The 14,123-nt window shown below is 44.3% G+C and overlaps 1 protein-coding gene across 3 annotated transcripts in view; it reads right to left on the reverse strand.

Moving 5' to 3' along the window:
• FSTL4 (follistatin like 4) overlaps window positions 1-14,123 on the reverse strand; it is a 1,654,952-nt gene that overhangs the window by 1,361,582 nt on the left and 279,247 nt on the right. For all 3 annotated transcript variants that reach the window (XM_073649560.1, XM_073649559.1, XM_073649558.1), the window contains exon 3: window positions 2,304-2,337. In XM_073649560.1, the coding sequence (XP_073505661.1) occupies window positions 2,304-2,337 (34 nt within the window). The remainder of the gene's footprint in view (window positions 1-2,303; window positions 2,338-14,123) is intronic.

Here is a 14,123-nt window from a genome sequence, read left to right on the forward strand (position 1 = left end):
CTGCTGCGCTGAAGCTAGTGGAGCAGCGGTAAAGACCTGCAGTAGCATAGACAGGTGAGGGGTAGGTGAGCATGACATTTTGTTTTTTAACCCTTTTGTTGCTCATTTTTAATATGTTTTGGTGTCTGGAAACCTCATAAATTATTTTTTGATGGCAATTAGGGCTCATTCAATTCACACCAAATTAATTTGACGTGAATCAAATTTCACAGCCAAATTTGAGCAATTTTGCGGCATTCAAATTTTAGCATCTCTAAATTTTTTCTGTAACGTTAACGAGATAACTGCTGAAAAGTTATCTATACAAAGCAGGAAGTGTCATCTTACTGAGACCTCTGGGGCTAGTGTCAAAACTGCAGGATATAAGTTTTCTTTTACTAAAGAAAATTGCAAGGAAAACAAGTTCTCACAATTTTTTAAAATATGCAAAGCATAAAAATAATTTAAATAATATTGAAATTGCTGATGATACATTCCAAATAACAGTATAGAACTGTATAAATGATTGTACTAAATATCTTGACAAATCGATGGCAATTATCAGGAATGTAAATATATGTATTACAAAATAAATGTCCAGTGGTTCATTTACTCTGTACCACAAGCAGTGGTTAGGAGTGGTATTACAAGGAAATGTCGAACAAGCAAATAACACTTAAGAAAACCTTCAGAAAATGTCATCATAACTGCAGTGATATTCTAACGCTAACAAAGGTTTCACAAGACCATAATGTTAACCATTGTCATTGTCCATAATACTGTTGCAAGGCCAAAACTTACAAGCTTCTAATGAAGCAAACTGGAGTACTTTTCCTCTCTGAAGAGACAATTTGCATATCAATGAGGTTATTAATGGTTGCCTGAGGAATGTTCTGCTATGCTGATAGCAATTGTGCACTAAACTATGAAGATCGGCTACTGGTAGCTCCATTTGCAATTAACGACCAATGACATCCCAGATGTGCTCAATGTGAGACAGATCTGGAAATGTTGCAGGACGTTGTAGGATGACTAGGCCACAAAGGCTGCTCACTGGTACTGTTGTGTTGTAAAATGACTCCTGAGACACTTTAGACAAAATGCTATAGCACTGGTTTCACCACCAAATCAATGTAACGCCGAGCTGTTAGTGTATGTGGATTGAAGACTAGAGGGGTCTGGTTAACATAAATTATGCCACTCCATACAATAATCTTGGGAGTAGGACCAGTATAATGCTACCTTGTGACGGTCTCTAAAGGGTGCTTCTCATATGGTCTCCATATGGGGACTGGTTCCTTGAATGAAGGTCTATTCTCTTTAGAGAATATTCCCAATTTTGTCTCGGACACAATGATAGCCAGAGATTGGTCTGAAGACCAAATGGGCAATGTTATTAAGAGGCCTTCATGAGAGAACATTGCACCAGTCTTACTCCCAGGATTATGGTGAAGTGGCATCATGTACAATAGTGGAAACCCCTAAGTCTTCATTGCAGACACATTGATTTAGTGGTGGAACCTGTGGTATCACCATTTCTCCAAACGGTCTCAGCAGTCATTTTCCAACATGACAATTCCAGGTCACATGTTGCTTGTGCATGGCCTAAATGAGCAACAGTGGCCTGCAGCATTTCCAGACTTATCTCCCATCGAGCACATCTGGGACATCATTGATCAGCAATGGCACAGGAAGCTGCCAGCAGTGGATCTTCATGATTTGAGTGCCCAAGTGCATTCAGCGTGGTTGATCATTCCTTAGTATTGATTAATAAGCTCATTGATAGCATATCAAGACATGTATGTGCATGTACACTTATTCTTCATACTGAATAAATCAAGATGTTTCAAAAATCTTGTTTCCATTTTTACAGAATTTGCACATCAGTAACATGTCTACCAATCCTGTGATTTTTATAATTCTATGAATTTTTCTTCCTAGTGTCACAATTTCAATATTGAGGAGTATACCTAGTAACAGTGTGTTTCATTACTTTACATATTGTAAACTCAACAGGATTAACAAACACCAAATCCTTTTCAGTAGTAAATGGATTTCTAGATTTCACTTGGAATTTCAGTAATGTTTACAAGCTGCATGAGCAGTAATCATTAAAAGCAGACTTTTATGGAAAAGAAGTTACAGCCAAAGGTTTTTATTTTTACCGGAATTATATATAAAAGCAGCAAACAAGACATGTCTCACTCTTCTGTCTTTCAGTTGTAAAGCTGACATCTACTCTAAAGCCAATTTTGGAAGATCAGACAGCATTTTCTAAAGAGTATAGCAATTTTTTGTAGCACATTGTATGCAACATTGCCTACCTTGTCTCCTCGTCAGTTGAAAGTACCTATGCGCCTGGAAACAAAAAAAAAGAAATTCAGATATGTTTGCCAATCGCCAAGTCTTTATGAATGTCAATATCGAATATATGATGGATATAAACTGACATAGATTCATTCTGCAGAACAGTGCAATTTTATCGGGAACTTAAAGTCGAAATATATCATAAACCATGCAAGGGAAGAGAATCAAAACCTGCACCAAATTACAGACTCAATGCACCCAAAGCTGTAAAATAATGGCAATTTAACAGATGCACAATAGTTTCTGTGGCAGGGTCACTTGGTATCTGATTTCATCACCTATCTGATTTTCATGTCAGCTACTATTGATGGAGTTTTCAATGATATTGTTAAACCCTCATAGCTTTCGATCAGCAGATGATTTATACTGCTAATGCAGCTGAAATATTTTCCTTTCAGACCTTGACACATTATTTTGACAACTAATTGTAAGATCTCACTGTCAAAGTTGTAGGATTTGTCAGAGTTGCCGTCAGCAAGTAGTAATTGTGTCTATCAAGCCTGAACTATAGTTCTAAATGTAAAGACTTACTCGCTTAATATAAAGCCTTTATACTGAGAGCCAGAGTATGGTTAATTAGCAGCAGAAATCCATCAGTGTATAAACGACTTTATTTTTACAGTTGTGACAGTTATGGGAGAAGATCAATAGCCTCACTAGTTTGACAGCACTTCATGGTGTGATTAAGGTCCACGCACACGATTAAAAGCCCATTCATTGATGTAAGAGTTATCGTGTGTTTGCTACCAGTTTTTTTTTATTAATTTATTGCTCTTTTTTTAGGGTAAAATAAGATGTCTTAGTGTGATGGTAATGCAATACAAGGACTGTGTTTTAAACATAGGTCAATAGGAATGAATTGTACAAGACAATCATGAAAACATTGTCCCTAGTAGGTGGTGGGGTGCAAATAGACAATATTGGCAAATTGCTTATTTTCTAACTCTCTAAGGGTATGTGCACACGATGCAGAAATGAAGCAGAAAATTTCTGCATCATTTCTGCATCTCCCTGGCAGAAAAAACGCATGCAGATTGTGCATGCGTTTTTCCTGCAGAATACATGCGGATCCACATGCAGATTCACATGCGTTTCCGCATGCAGATTGACAAGCGCTTTCCAGGCGATGTTAGCATCACCTGGAAAGTGCTTGATAACTAGGTCACACTGTATAAATCCATGCAAACAGCATGGATTTATACAGTGTGAACCGAGAGAGTGTATATACTTACCTCCGATGGCCCGTTCTGTCCTGCTCACTCCGTTCTCCCGGCTGCCGGCAACTTTGAATTGAAAGACCTGCCGACGTCAGCGTCACGTGACCCGTCACATGACTCTGACGTCACCGCAGGTCCTACAACTCACTGCAAGTGCCGGGAACCAAGCGGGAGCGCTGCGCGGGCCGACAGATGGTAAGAATACATTTATTTTTTATTTTATTCTTCTTTTTACAGCTTTTTCAATGGTACCTGGGTGTGGATGAGACTCTCCTCTCCTCCACACCCGGGTACCATCCGCACATTAGAACGCACCAATTACGCAAGTACAAATGCTGTCTTGCGGAATTGGCGCGTTCTAATGCAAGTCAATGGCGGCGAAATCGCCGCGTTTCCGCAAAATTAATTGACATGCTGCGGATTTTTGACCGCAGCGTTAACGCTGCGGAAAAATCCGCATCATGGGCACAGCACATGCGGATTTCCATTGGGGAACATTGCTGCCCTTCTACCATGCGTTTTTCATGCGTTTCCGCGGCGTTTACGCAACTGCAAAAACGCCGCGGAAACGCATGAAATACGCATCGTGTGAACACAGCCTTAGTGTGCAAATTAAAATAATTTAAGTTTAGGCTGCCCCTCATTCTATCTATATACTCATCAAACCACTATAATACAAAATATTCTGTAGTTTACTTGTGGTCTGCAGACATCACTAGATACAGTATATACCATTTAATTTTACAGCATGTAAGTGATACTTAAATCAGTGCTTCCCTACATGCTTCACATACAAGTTACCTTGTCTCAGGGAAAAAGAAGGCAATGAAGAGAGAAAGCCACTTACTGGGGTTTTTAATACTTCTCTAAGTCTACTCTAATAGCTTCGACCAATACTCAGCTTCGGATTGTCCAAAGCCGCTGCTTTCACTTAAATGACCCCTATTTCTCCCTATTATAGCTACCTAGGTCTTTTGATCACCTGACTCAGGATTCTTGACATCACATAGATACCTTTCTCAACCTATCAGAGCTCCCTAGTTCCTTCAATCATTTGATTTTGGATTCCTGTAGTTACAGAGGCATCATGACTTTGGCTTTGGTCCACACTACTCCAACACTGACAGTATATTGCTACAGGCATCGTAGACTTGCGCATGTAATCACAGATCACAGATTAGTAAAGCACATAACTGATCCCAATACTTTTTAATAAAAATAATAATGGTTGTATTTTATATTTCAAGTAATGGATGGAAATTGGCATTATTTATCCACATATGGCAATTTTTCTTTATTAAACAAGATTTGTAAGCTATGAAATAATTTGTTTTCCAGCAAATCACACAGAACAAAAATAGTAAAACAGATGTGTTCTGAAAGTGTGTGCATGTTTAGTATAGGCTCTTCAGAACTTAACTCCTTACATATATATAGAGTAGACAATTCATTTTGCTATATATCCCTGCTTGAGTATCATTAAGGTCCTCTCCTGCATCTACTGGTTGGTACTACATTAACTCCTGTCTATGAATTATGTACTGATCCTCATGTAGCATTCTTGCATTACTGCTCCATCCTCTATTGCATCTGGATTGTAAGCTATCACAAAATATTGAACAAATCCACCTCATATCAGTTTCTTTACAAATTGGAATTTTACAGTGTCCTGCTATAACTTATAGCATAAATTAGTTATATAGTGCCAACATACTCCACAGCACTTTAAAAATCAGAGAGTACATGCTCAAACAATATCAGACATTACAAAGTCACACACAATTCAAAAGATCAAACACTACAGATTAATTAGGCATTCTAAATTGTAAAATTGGTCAAAATGGATCCTTTTTTGAAGGCAGCAGACTGGATTGCCTGTGCTTATAAACAAACAGTTCACACATATGCAGCTGTGGCTTTTTCACTAGAGGTAGCACAAAAAATATCCTTATTTGGGGAATATTGCAAAATGAAGATGTGATAGTTTTTTAACAAGCAGTCAAAATTATCCCTTTATTTAGGGAGCGGAAACAGGTTTACTGTTTTGAGAGTGAAGACGCAATGACTTTGTAACTATTTGTGAAAAAATTATCCTTTTTTGGAATCTGTAACCAGATTGCTTTTCACAAAATGACTAGACAATTATAAAAAGAATGTCTTTTTATTGAGCCATCTCAAAATATTATTTAAATATTATTCAAAGAGCAGGAACAAGTTAGCTAGTTTCAAAGTGAAGAAGCAATGACTTTTCAATAAACCGTAAAAAACAATCCCTTTTTTGAGAGCAGTTTCTTTTTTTGTACTCTGAAGAGGGTATGCTTCCCAGCAGCACAACAGTATATGTTTAGAACACACTAAAAAGGCTCAGGGGATGTGTTTTAGTTTCCAGGGAAAGCCCTTGAAGTCATGGAAATGGCAGTCAGGGAAATGGTAGGTTAGGGCCATCTTTGACAGTCCCAGGAGCAGCAGTACAGTATAGAATAAAACAAAGTGGGCAGGCAGATTTGTTACTTGCCTGGCTGTATAATGACAGTGGCAGAAGCGGCATGGTACAAAATGTTGACAAGGCAAGCAATGGGAAGTTCGGCATTATAGGGATGGCACTGGCAGTGCCAGCTGCAACATTACAGTATAACAATATTAAACATAGCAGGCAGGCAGCAGATGTGTGGCTGGTGTGACTGTTTAGCAGCAGCAGCCACATGGTAGTGGTAGATAAATAATATGGTCCATCATATCATATACTTGACGCAGTGGTAGATAAATAATATGCAGTGGTAGATAAATAATATAGTCCATCATGTCATATACTGTACACTGTATTGCTACTAGTGTTGAGCCACCCCCGTAGTGTTCGAGTTCGGTTCGGTTCGTCGAACACCCGTGTGTTTGCTGAACTGTTCGTCGAACTGTTCATCGAACACCTTCGAACACCGTTAAAACCAATGGCAGGCAAACAAAAACACATAGAAACACATAGAAATGTGGCACCCCAGGGATCTGATTTCCACAGTAACAGCAATGTTATGTCTGAGAGCAGGTGGGAGGTCTCTTGGTCAGGAATCCTATGCATGCCACACCTCCTGCCCAGTCCTGGGAGGGGAAGAACTTCCCCTATATAAACCTAGGGCTGAGGCAGGGTGAGTGAGTAGAGAAGAAGTAGAGACAGAGAAAAGAAGCAAATATAGGAACAGAACATCAGGAGCTCTGTGGGAGCAGTGTTACAAGGAGTCAAGGGCTGGCAGCTGCAGAGCTCGCCCTGACTGAGAAGATTTCTTACCGGACCCGGAGTCCGAGGCTGTGGGGACTAACTCCTACCCAGCAGCAGAATCCGTCAGGCAGGGGATTCCAGGTCCTCTGGCCAAGAAACCCGAAGGCACGGTCACACGCAGCAGAAGCTACTAGAAGGCCCCGAGTCACCGGCCATACGGGTGAGCACCACACGGTACACTCAGGGACGTGGGCTACTTATACCCGCCTCTAGCAAGGTAGCCAGAAGAGTACAGTTAGTTTGGGAGGCCTACAACTCCGCCTGGCCAGGGGAGATCCCATCTGCTCAAGGACTGACCAGGCCCCAATCGCTAGCCAGTACTCCGGGAGGGTCTATCTTTGTCACCAGTAAAGACCCTGAACTACACCGTACCGTCTCCGAGTGGTTCCTGCTACCCCCATCATCCACGCCATACCCCTCCCGTTGGGGGTTATACTATCACGCTGCACAATCCTACCACCGGCCTCAGCGGTCTGCCCTGCAGCAGCAGCTCCTTAGCTGTACTCAATGGGTGGCGTAGCCGTCCAACATCTACCGCTGATACATCGCCGCTCAGTTTGACTCCCTGGGCACGGACCGGGTCACCGCCACGAGACTACAACCCTCAACAGATCCGGCTCCGGGTAAGCTCCCGCGTGCGCAACGCAGCGCGACACAGGCCCAGGGGCACGTCAGAAACACATAGAAAACACCTTCAAAGGTGTCCAAAAGCTGACAAACTGCTCAGAAGACATAACTAACACATGGAAAAGTGACAAGTACATATAGTCATGCGAAAAGAAAAGAGGTGGAGGAGTAAAAGGAGGGGGAGACACAGATATATTCATGTCATGCCCTTCAAAAAAACAAAAAGTGAGAAGCTGACACGGCCAGTCCGTTTCTGCCCGTGCCACCTCCGTGTCGCCGGGTTTGTGCAAGAGCCGCGGTGGACCCTGACGGCCAGCCCCATTCTCCCAATACTGGTGCCTGTCCGCTGGTGGGTCGAGCGAGCCCCCCTGTGGTGGAGGCAGCTCTAAGCTTTTTAATTTAAATTGTCTCTCTAATTTGCATGAATACAATTTAAATCCTTTTACAAGGATCTATTGGAGGGTAAGTCTCATGCCAGCAGCCGCGTAATTCCAGCTCCAGTAGCGTCCACTAAAGCTGCTGCAGTTAAAAAGCTTTTATAAGGATCGAGCTCGGCTGTCCACCGCAAGGCATCCTACCGCCAGTCCCAGCCCCTATGCCTTGGGGTGTCTCCTGATGCTCTTCACTGAGTATCCCGTGGTCCCGAAGCATTTCCTTTGAAAAAATTAAGTGTCCAAACTACAGGTGGTGTAGCTTGCTTAACAGCCGGGATAATCCGCTGACTAGCAGACACTGCTACTAGGCACAAAGTATTTCCTGGGCTAGATGCAGTTAAAAATTTGCAATTAGATACTCTCGTTGGATGCTGAGAAAGCATTTCATAGAGTCTCCTGGCACGCCATATATTATTCTCTTAAAAAGCTTGGGGTAGGGGTCTAGGGGACCCTTTTATAGCCAAAATCACGGCCCTGTATCGCAATACGTCACCTAGGCTAAAGATAAATGGAACTGTAGCACCCTGAGGGCTCGGTTGCTACAGAGGTATTGCACTTCACCCAGAGGTGTGATATCTCACTCTCAGGTAAGGATGGAGTGTGGATCAGGACCCGACACCTGCATGCATTACACAACATTTACGTGGGGCAGGGCGACCAATATGCCCCTGAGATGTCCCTGTCCCTGGCTGGATTGGGGGGAGGGAAAACTGAGGAAGGGGAACCCTGTAGTGCAGGAGCAGGGAGGAAGCATTTCCTGGGTGCATTGAGAAGGGAGTATAAAAGGTGGGCACCATCTTAGCTCAGTGCAGCGAAGTCTGAGGCCCTCGATGTCTCCCTCCCAAAATCCATACAGGATTCGATCCAGTCCAACTTTCCCTTTGCCTGGCCCTCACAGGGTATCAAATACTTAGGAATTCCTATTCATAGAGACCTCTCCCATCTATGTTATCTTAATTTTGGGCCCTTTATTGAACAACTCCACCTCCTGCCACGATTGGCAAGTTAGAACTGTGAGATTCACTACGTGAACCACTGGTGTTTTGTGGAAAAGCACATGTACACTGTGTTCCAAATTATTATGCAAAATGTGTTTAGGAGTGATAAGGGAAGAATTTGTTTGTTTGTCAGCTAAACTCATTGATGGTGTTGTGTGTCAGGGCTCTTTATATCACTATAAGCAATTACAGACACCTGTGCTAATTAGTTTGGCAGGTGTGTCCAATGAAAGGCAAGACTACTTAAGAAGGCTGTCCCACATTATTAAGCAGCCTACATTTTCTGCCAAAATGGGAAAGAAAAAGGATGTGTCGGCTGCTGAGAAGCAACAAATTGTGGAGTGTTTAGGTCAAGGCATGACTACAATCAACATTGTGCAATGATCAGGATGAAGTGTCTTGGCAATCAAGAAGTATGTAGCTGATTCACAGTACACACGTGTGCGTGCTGATAAGGGCAAATTGAGGACTCTTTCCTACAGGCAATTATGTCAGGTTAAAAGAGCAGCGGCAAAAAAGCCTTGTCATAGCAGCAGACAAGTTTTTGAAGCTGCTGGTGCCTCCAACATCCCCCGAACAACAAGATGCAGGGTCCTTCAGAGGTTTGCAGCTGTGCGTACGCCATCCTGTCGACCTCCTCTATCCACTTCACACAAGCAGAAACGGCTCCAGTGGGCCAAACATTACATGAAGACTGATTTCATAACTGTTTTGTTCACGGATGAGTGCCGTGCAATGCTCGATGGTCCAGATGGATGGAGTGGAGGATGTCTGGTTGATAGACACCCCACCCAAACACGGATACAGTGCCAACAAGGAGGAAGTGAAGTAATGTTTTGGGCTGGAATCATGGGGAGAGAGATTGTCGGACAATTTAGGATCCCTGAAGGGGTAAAGATGAACTCCATAATGTATGTGGAGTTTCTCAAACAGCACTTCCTGCCATGGTTCAAGAAGAAGAAACGTGTATTCCACAGCAAGATCATTTTTATGCATGATAATGCACCGTCTCATGCTGTCTATAACACATCTGCATCTCTGGCTGATATGGGCATTAAAGGGGACAAACTTATGGTGTGACCCCCATGCTCCCCTGACCTCTACCCAATTCAGAACCTCTGGATCATCATCAAAAGGAGTGTCTCTGATGGCGGGAGGCAGTTCACATCTAAGCAACAGCTCTGGGAGGGTATTCTGTCCTCATGCAAAACAATTGAAGCAGAAACCATCCAAAACCTGACAAATTCTAAGGACGAGAGAGTTCAGAAGCTCCTTTCGAACAAGGGGTCCTATGTTCAAATGTAACATCACCTAGAATAAAGTTTTGAGTTGAAAACTGTTTGATTTCAGTTTCCAATAACCTGCTAATGCTTATAATTTCAAAAATGACCATTTTTTTGGTCTTTATTAAAATGAAAAGGTTGATCGAAGAGTGTGGGGGATTACTTCGAATTCTGACAATCTGAGGGTAATGTTGCAGGTAGTGCAGCAAGAAGGCACTTATGTGTCTTGCGCATCTCGGAGCCCCAAAATTATTTTCCGGGCTAGATGCAGCTAAAAATTATTATTAATTTTAAATCTGGTGGAGCTTAGTATAGATGGCCTAATAGAATCAGTACTGCACACTGCTACAAAGCCCAATTTATTTTCCAGCCAAGATACAGATAAACATGATTAGTAATTTTAAATCTGGTGGAGCTTAGTTTAGATGGCCTATTAGAATCAGTGCTGTACACTGCTACAAAGCCCAAATTATTTTCCAGCCAAGATACAGATAAACATGATTAGTAATTTGAAAGCTTAAAATGGTTGGTGAGGTGATTTTAACCAATCATCAAGCTCTCACTCTCCCCAGGATGACACAGGGGTAGAAAAGTCGTTTCGGATCCATGATTTGTTCATCTTTATGAACGTGAGTCTGTCTACATTATCAGTGTAGAGCCGCGTGCGCTTATCTGTCAGCACACCACCAGCAGCGCTGAAAACACGTTCAGACAGAACGCTGGCTGCGGGGCATGACAAGATCTCCAAGGCGTAAGTGGCGAGCTCCGGCCATTTATCCAGATTGGAAGCCAAAAAAAGAGCAAGGGTCCAGTGACACAGTCATGGCTTCAGTGATTACTTGGAGATACTCCTGTACCATCGTCTCTAGGCGTTGACTATGTGTCAGACTTCTTGTCTCCTGAGGCCTTGCAAAGGATGGCTAAAAAAGTGGTGAAATGATTCCGCAAAATTGATGTTACCAGCAGATACTGTGTTTCTGTTACGGTTTAAGTGCTGAACACTCGACGGTCCCACGGTTGGCAAGTTGGAACTGTGAGATTCACTACGTGCACCACTGGTGTTTTGTGGAAAAGCACATGTAAGATTCTGCAACAGTCTCTGCTGATACTCCTGCATGCGTGCATCCCTTTCTATGGCAGGAATAATTTCTGCAAATTTACTTTTGTACCGGGGATCTAACAGTGTGGCAACCCAGTAGTCAGGATTATTTCTAATTCTCACAATTCGAGGGTCATGTTGCAGGTAGTGCAGCAAGAAGGCACTCATGTGTCTTGCGCATCCAGGAGCACCAAGTCCCTGTTGTGTTGGTGCCGAGGTAACAATCATGCTTCCTTCCTCTGTCCTCTCCCCCCAACCTCGCACAACAGAAATGTAATCAAGCTCTCCCTCATCTGATGAGTCTTCCATCAGTTCGTCCTCCACTTCTTCCTGGGCTCCTGCACCTTCCTCACTAGTTTGGCTGCTACCATGCACCCTGGTAAAACCATCTCCCCCACCCTCACATGCCTGCCGCCTTGGTGCTGCCGACCGTCTGGACCTTGCAGATGTTAGCCCTTCCGCATACAACTCCTCCTCCTCTACTTCCTCCACCTCCTCTTGTGCCACCACCTGACTCCGAATTCTGTTTAACATGTGCTCCAGCATGTAAATCACCGGAATAGTCATGCTGATTATGGCATCGACAGCACTAAACATCTTCGTCGCCATTTCAAAACTGTGCAGAAGGGTGCATAGGTCCCTGATCTGAGACCACTCCTCCAGCGTGATTTGCCCCACCTCTGGATCTCGTTGGCCCAGGCTATACGTCAGAACATATTGCACCAGGGCTTGTCGGTGCTGCCACAGTCGCTGCAACATGTGCAGAGTTGAATTCAACAAGGTAGGCACATCACATTTTAGCCGTTGATGTGGCAGGCCCAACGACTTCTGTAGAGATGTAAGTCGTTGAGCTGCGGGATGCAAACGGCGGAAGTGAGCACACAGCGACCGTGCCCTCTGCAGAAGGCCATCTAGTCCGGGATAGTGGGCTAAAAATTGCTGGACAACCAGGTTCAACACGTGAGCCATACAAGGCACGTGTGTGACATTGCCCCGGCGAAGGGCCGCACCCAGGTTTGCAGCATTGTCGCACACGGCCTTCCCTGGTTTCAGGTCCAGTGGAGACAACCATTCATGAAATTGGTTCTCCAGAGCTGACCACAACTCCTCAGCTGTGTGACTCACATTTCCCAGACATTTCAAAGTAAAAACCGCCTGATGACGTTGAGCCCTACTGCCAGCATAGTAAGGAGGTGTGCAGGATCCCTTCTGCGCAGTTAGAAAGCTTGTGGCATGACCAGACAGACTTTGGGTGCAGGTGGAGGACCGAGAGGAGGTTGAGGAGGCAGAAGCAGTGGAGGAACTTTGACATAAAGAGGATTGACGCACAACTCGTGGGGACGGCTAGACTTGGACAGCAGCCCCTTGTCCTGCTGTCACCATAGTTACCCAGTGCCCAGTCAGCGACATGTAACGCCCCTGTCCATGCCTACTCGTCCAAGTGTCTGTGGTGAAATGCACCCTGTCACACACAGAGTTTCTCAAAGAAGCGGTGATGTTGTGTGCGACATGCTGGTGGAGCGCAGGCACACCTTTCTTTGAGAGTAGTGCGACTGGGCATCTGGTACTGGGGCACTGCGACGGACATAAGGTCTCGAAAATCCTCTGTGTCCACCAGGCAGAAAAGCAGCATTTCTGTAGCCAAGAGCTTGCAGATGGTGAAATTCAACCTCTTAGCTTTCTCATGGCTATGAGGAAATGGTCTTTTACTTGTCCACATCTGAGAGACCGAGGGCTGGCTTTTGTGCTTAGACGGGGTTGATAAGGGTGTCTCCGGCAAACTGCCAGTCTGTGAGGAAGATGCAGGCGGACATGTTAGGCTGCCTTGTTCAAAAGGTGGTGCTATCGATGTCGGAGAGCGCTCAACACCAGCTGGTGTTACCACCTCCAAAGAAAATGATGACCTGCCAATCAGGCTGGCTGTTGCGGGTAAAGAGGTGGCAGGTCTGAGTCCCAAAACAGGTGTGACTGCTGTCCCCCCAGTCATAGAGGATGAAGAGGCCGCGGATGCACAAGATACGGCAGACGGTGGTTGGCCCGGCCGGCTAGGCCGCATTGTAGCACAGTGAGCTTCCCACTGCAACTTATGCTTCATGTCCATGTGCCGGTTCATGCATGAAGTACTCAAACTATGTATTTTTTGGCCTCTACTTAGCTTTTGCTGACAAATGTTACAGATAACACGAGTTGAGTCATCTTTATCGATCTGAAAAAATGCCCAGGCTATGCAAGGCTTAGCACCCATGTGACCTGAAGAGCCACCACGACTTGTGGTGAGAGGCAGAGTTGTGTTTGAGGATGCAGTTGTTGACGTGCTTCCAGTACTACGTCTCTGTCCAGGAAGGCGCAACCTGACCTCGTCGTCACTAGCATTCTCCTCCACCTCCTCTGCTGACCTCATCTCTTGGCTGACTGTGGGTTGACAGTAAGTGGGATCTCCAACCTCATTATCATCACCCTGTGCGTTATCACACCCGCCGTCCTCAGAGCCAACCTGTTCCTGCCCTGACAAAAAATTAAAGTTGTCGCTCCAATCAGGTATTTGAGTCTCATCATCGTCTTCCTCATTGTCTCCACCAACAGGAGTTACAATTTGGGAATGAGGGTCTACATTATGGTCAGAACCTTCAGCGTCTGGTCCTGGATCCGACTCATAAAAAATCTGGGCATCAGTGCAGATCATTTCCTCGTCTGGATTCACAGAAGCGCTGGAGCCGACCTCTGATTCCCAGGCTATAGTATGAGTAAACAGCTCTGCAGACTCAACCATCTGTTCTACCTCATACTCAGATGGGCAGCTGGAGATTTGGGAGCTGTGAGGAAGCAAGTGCGATTGGGGTGACACCTT

Source organism: Phyllobates terribilis, unplaced genomic scaffold (assembly GCF_046119375.1).
Source record: "Phyllobates terribilis strain yellow unplaced genomic scaffold, ASM4611937v1 Scaffold_10__3_contigs__length_209671492, whole genome shotgun sequence".
NCBI classification, from domain to species: Eukaryota; Metazoa; Chordata; class Amphibia; order Anura; family Dendrobatidae; genus Phyllobates; species Phyllobates terribilis.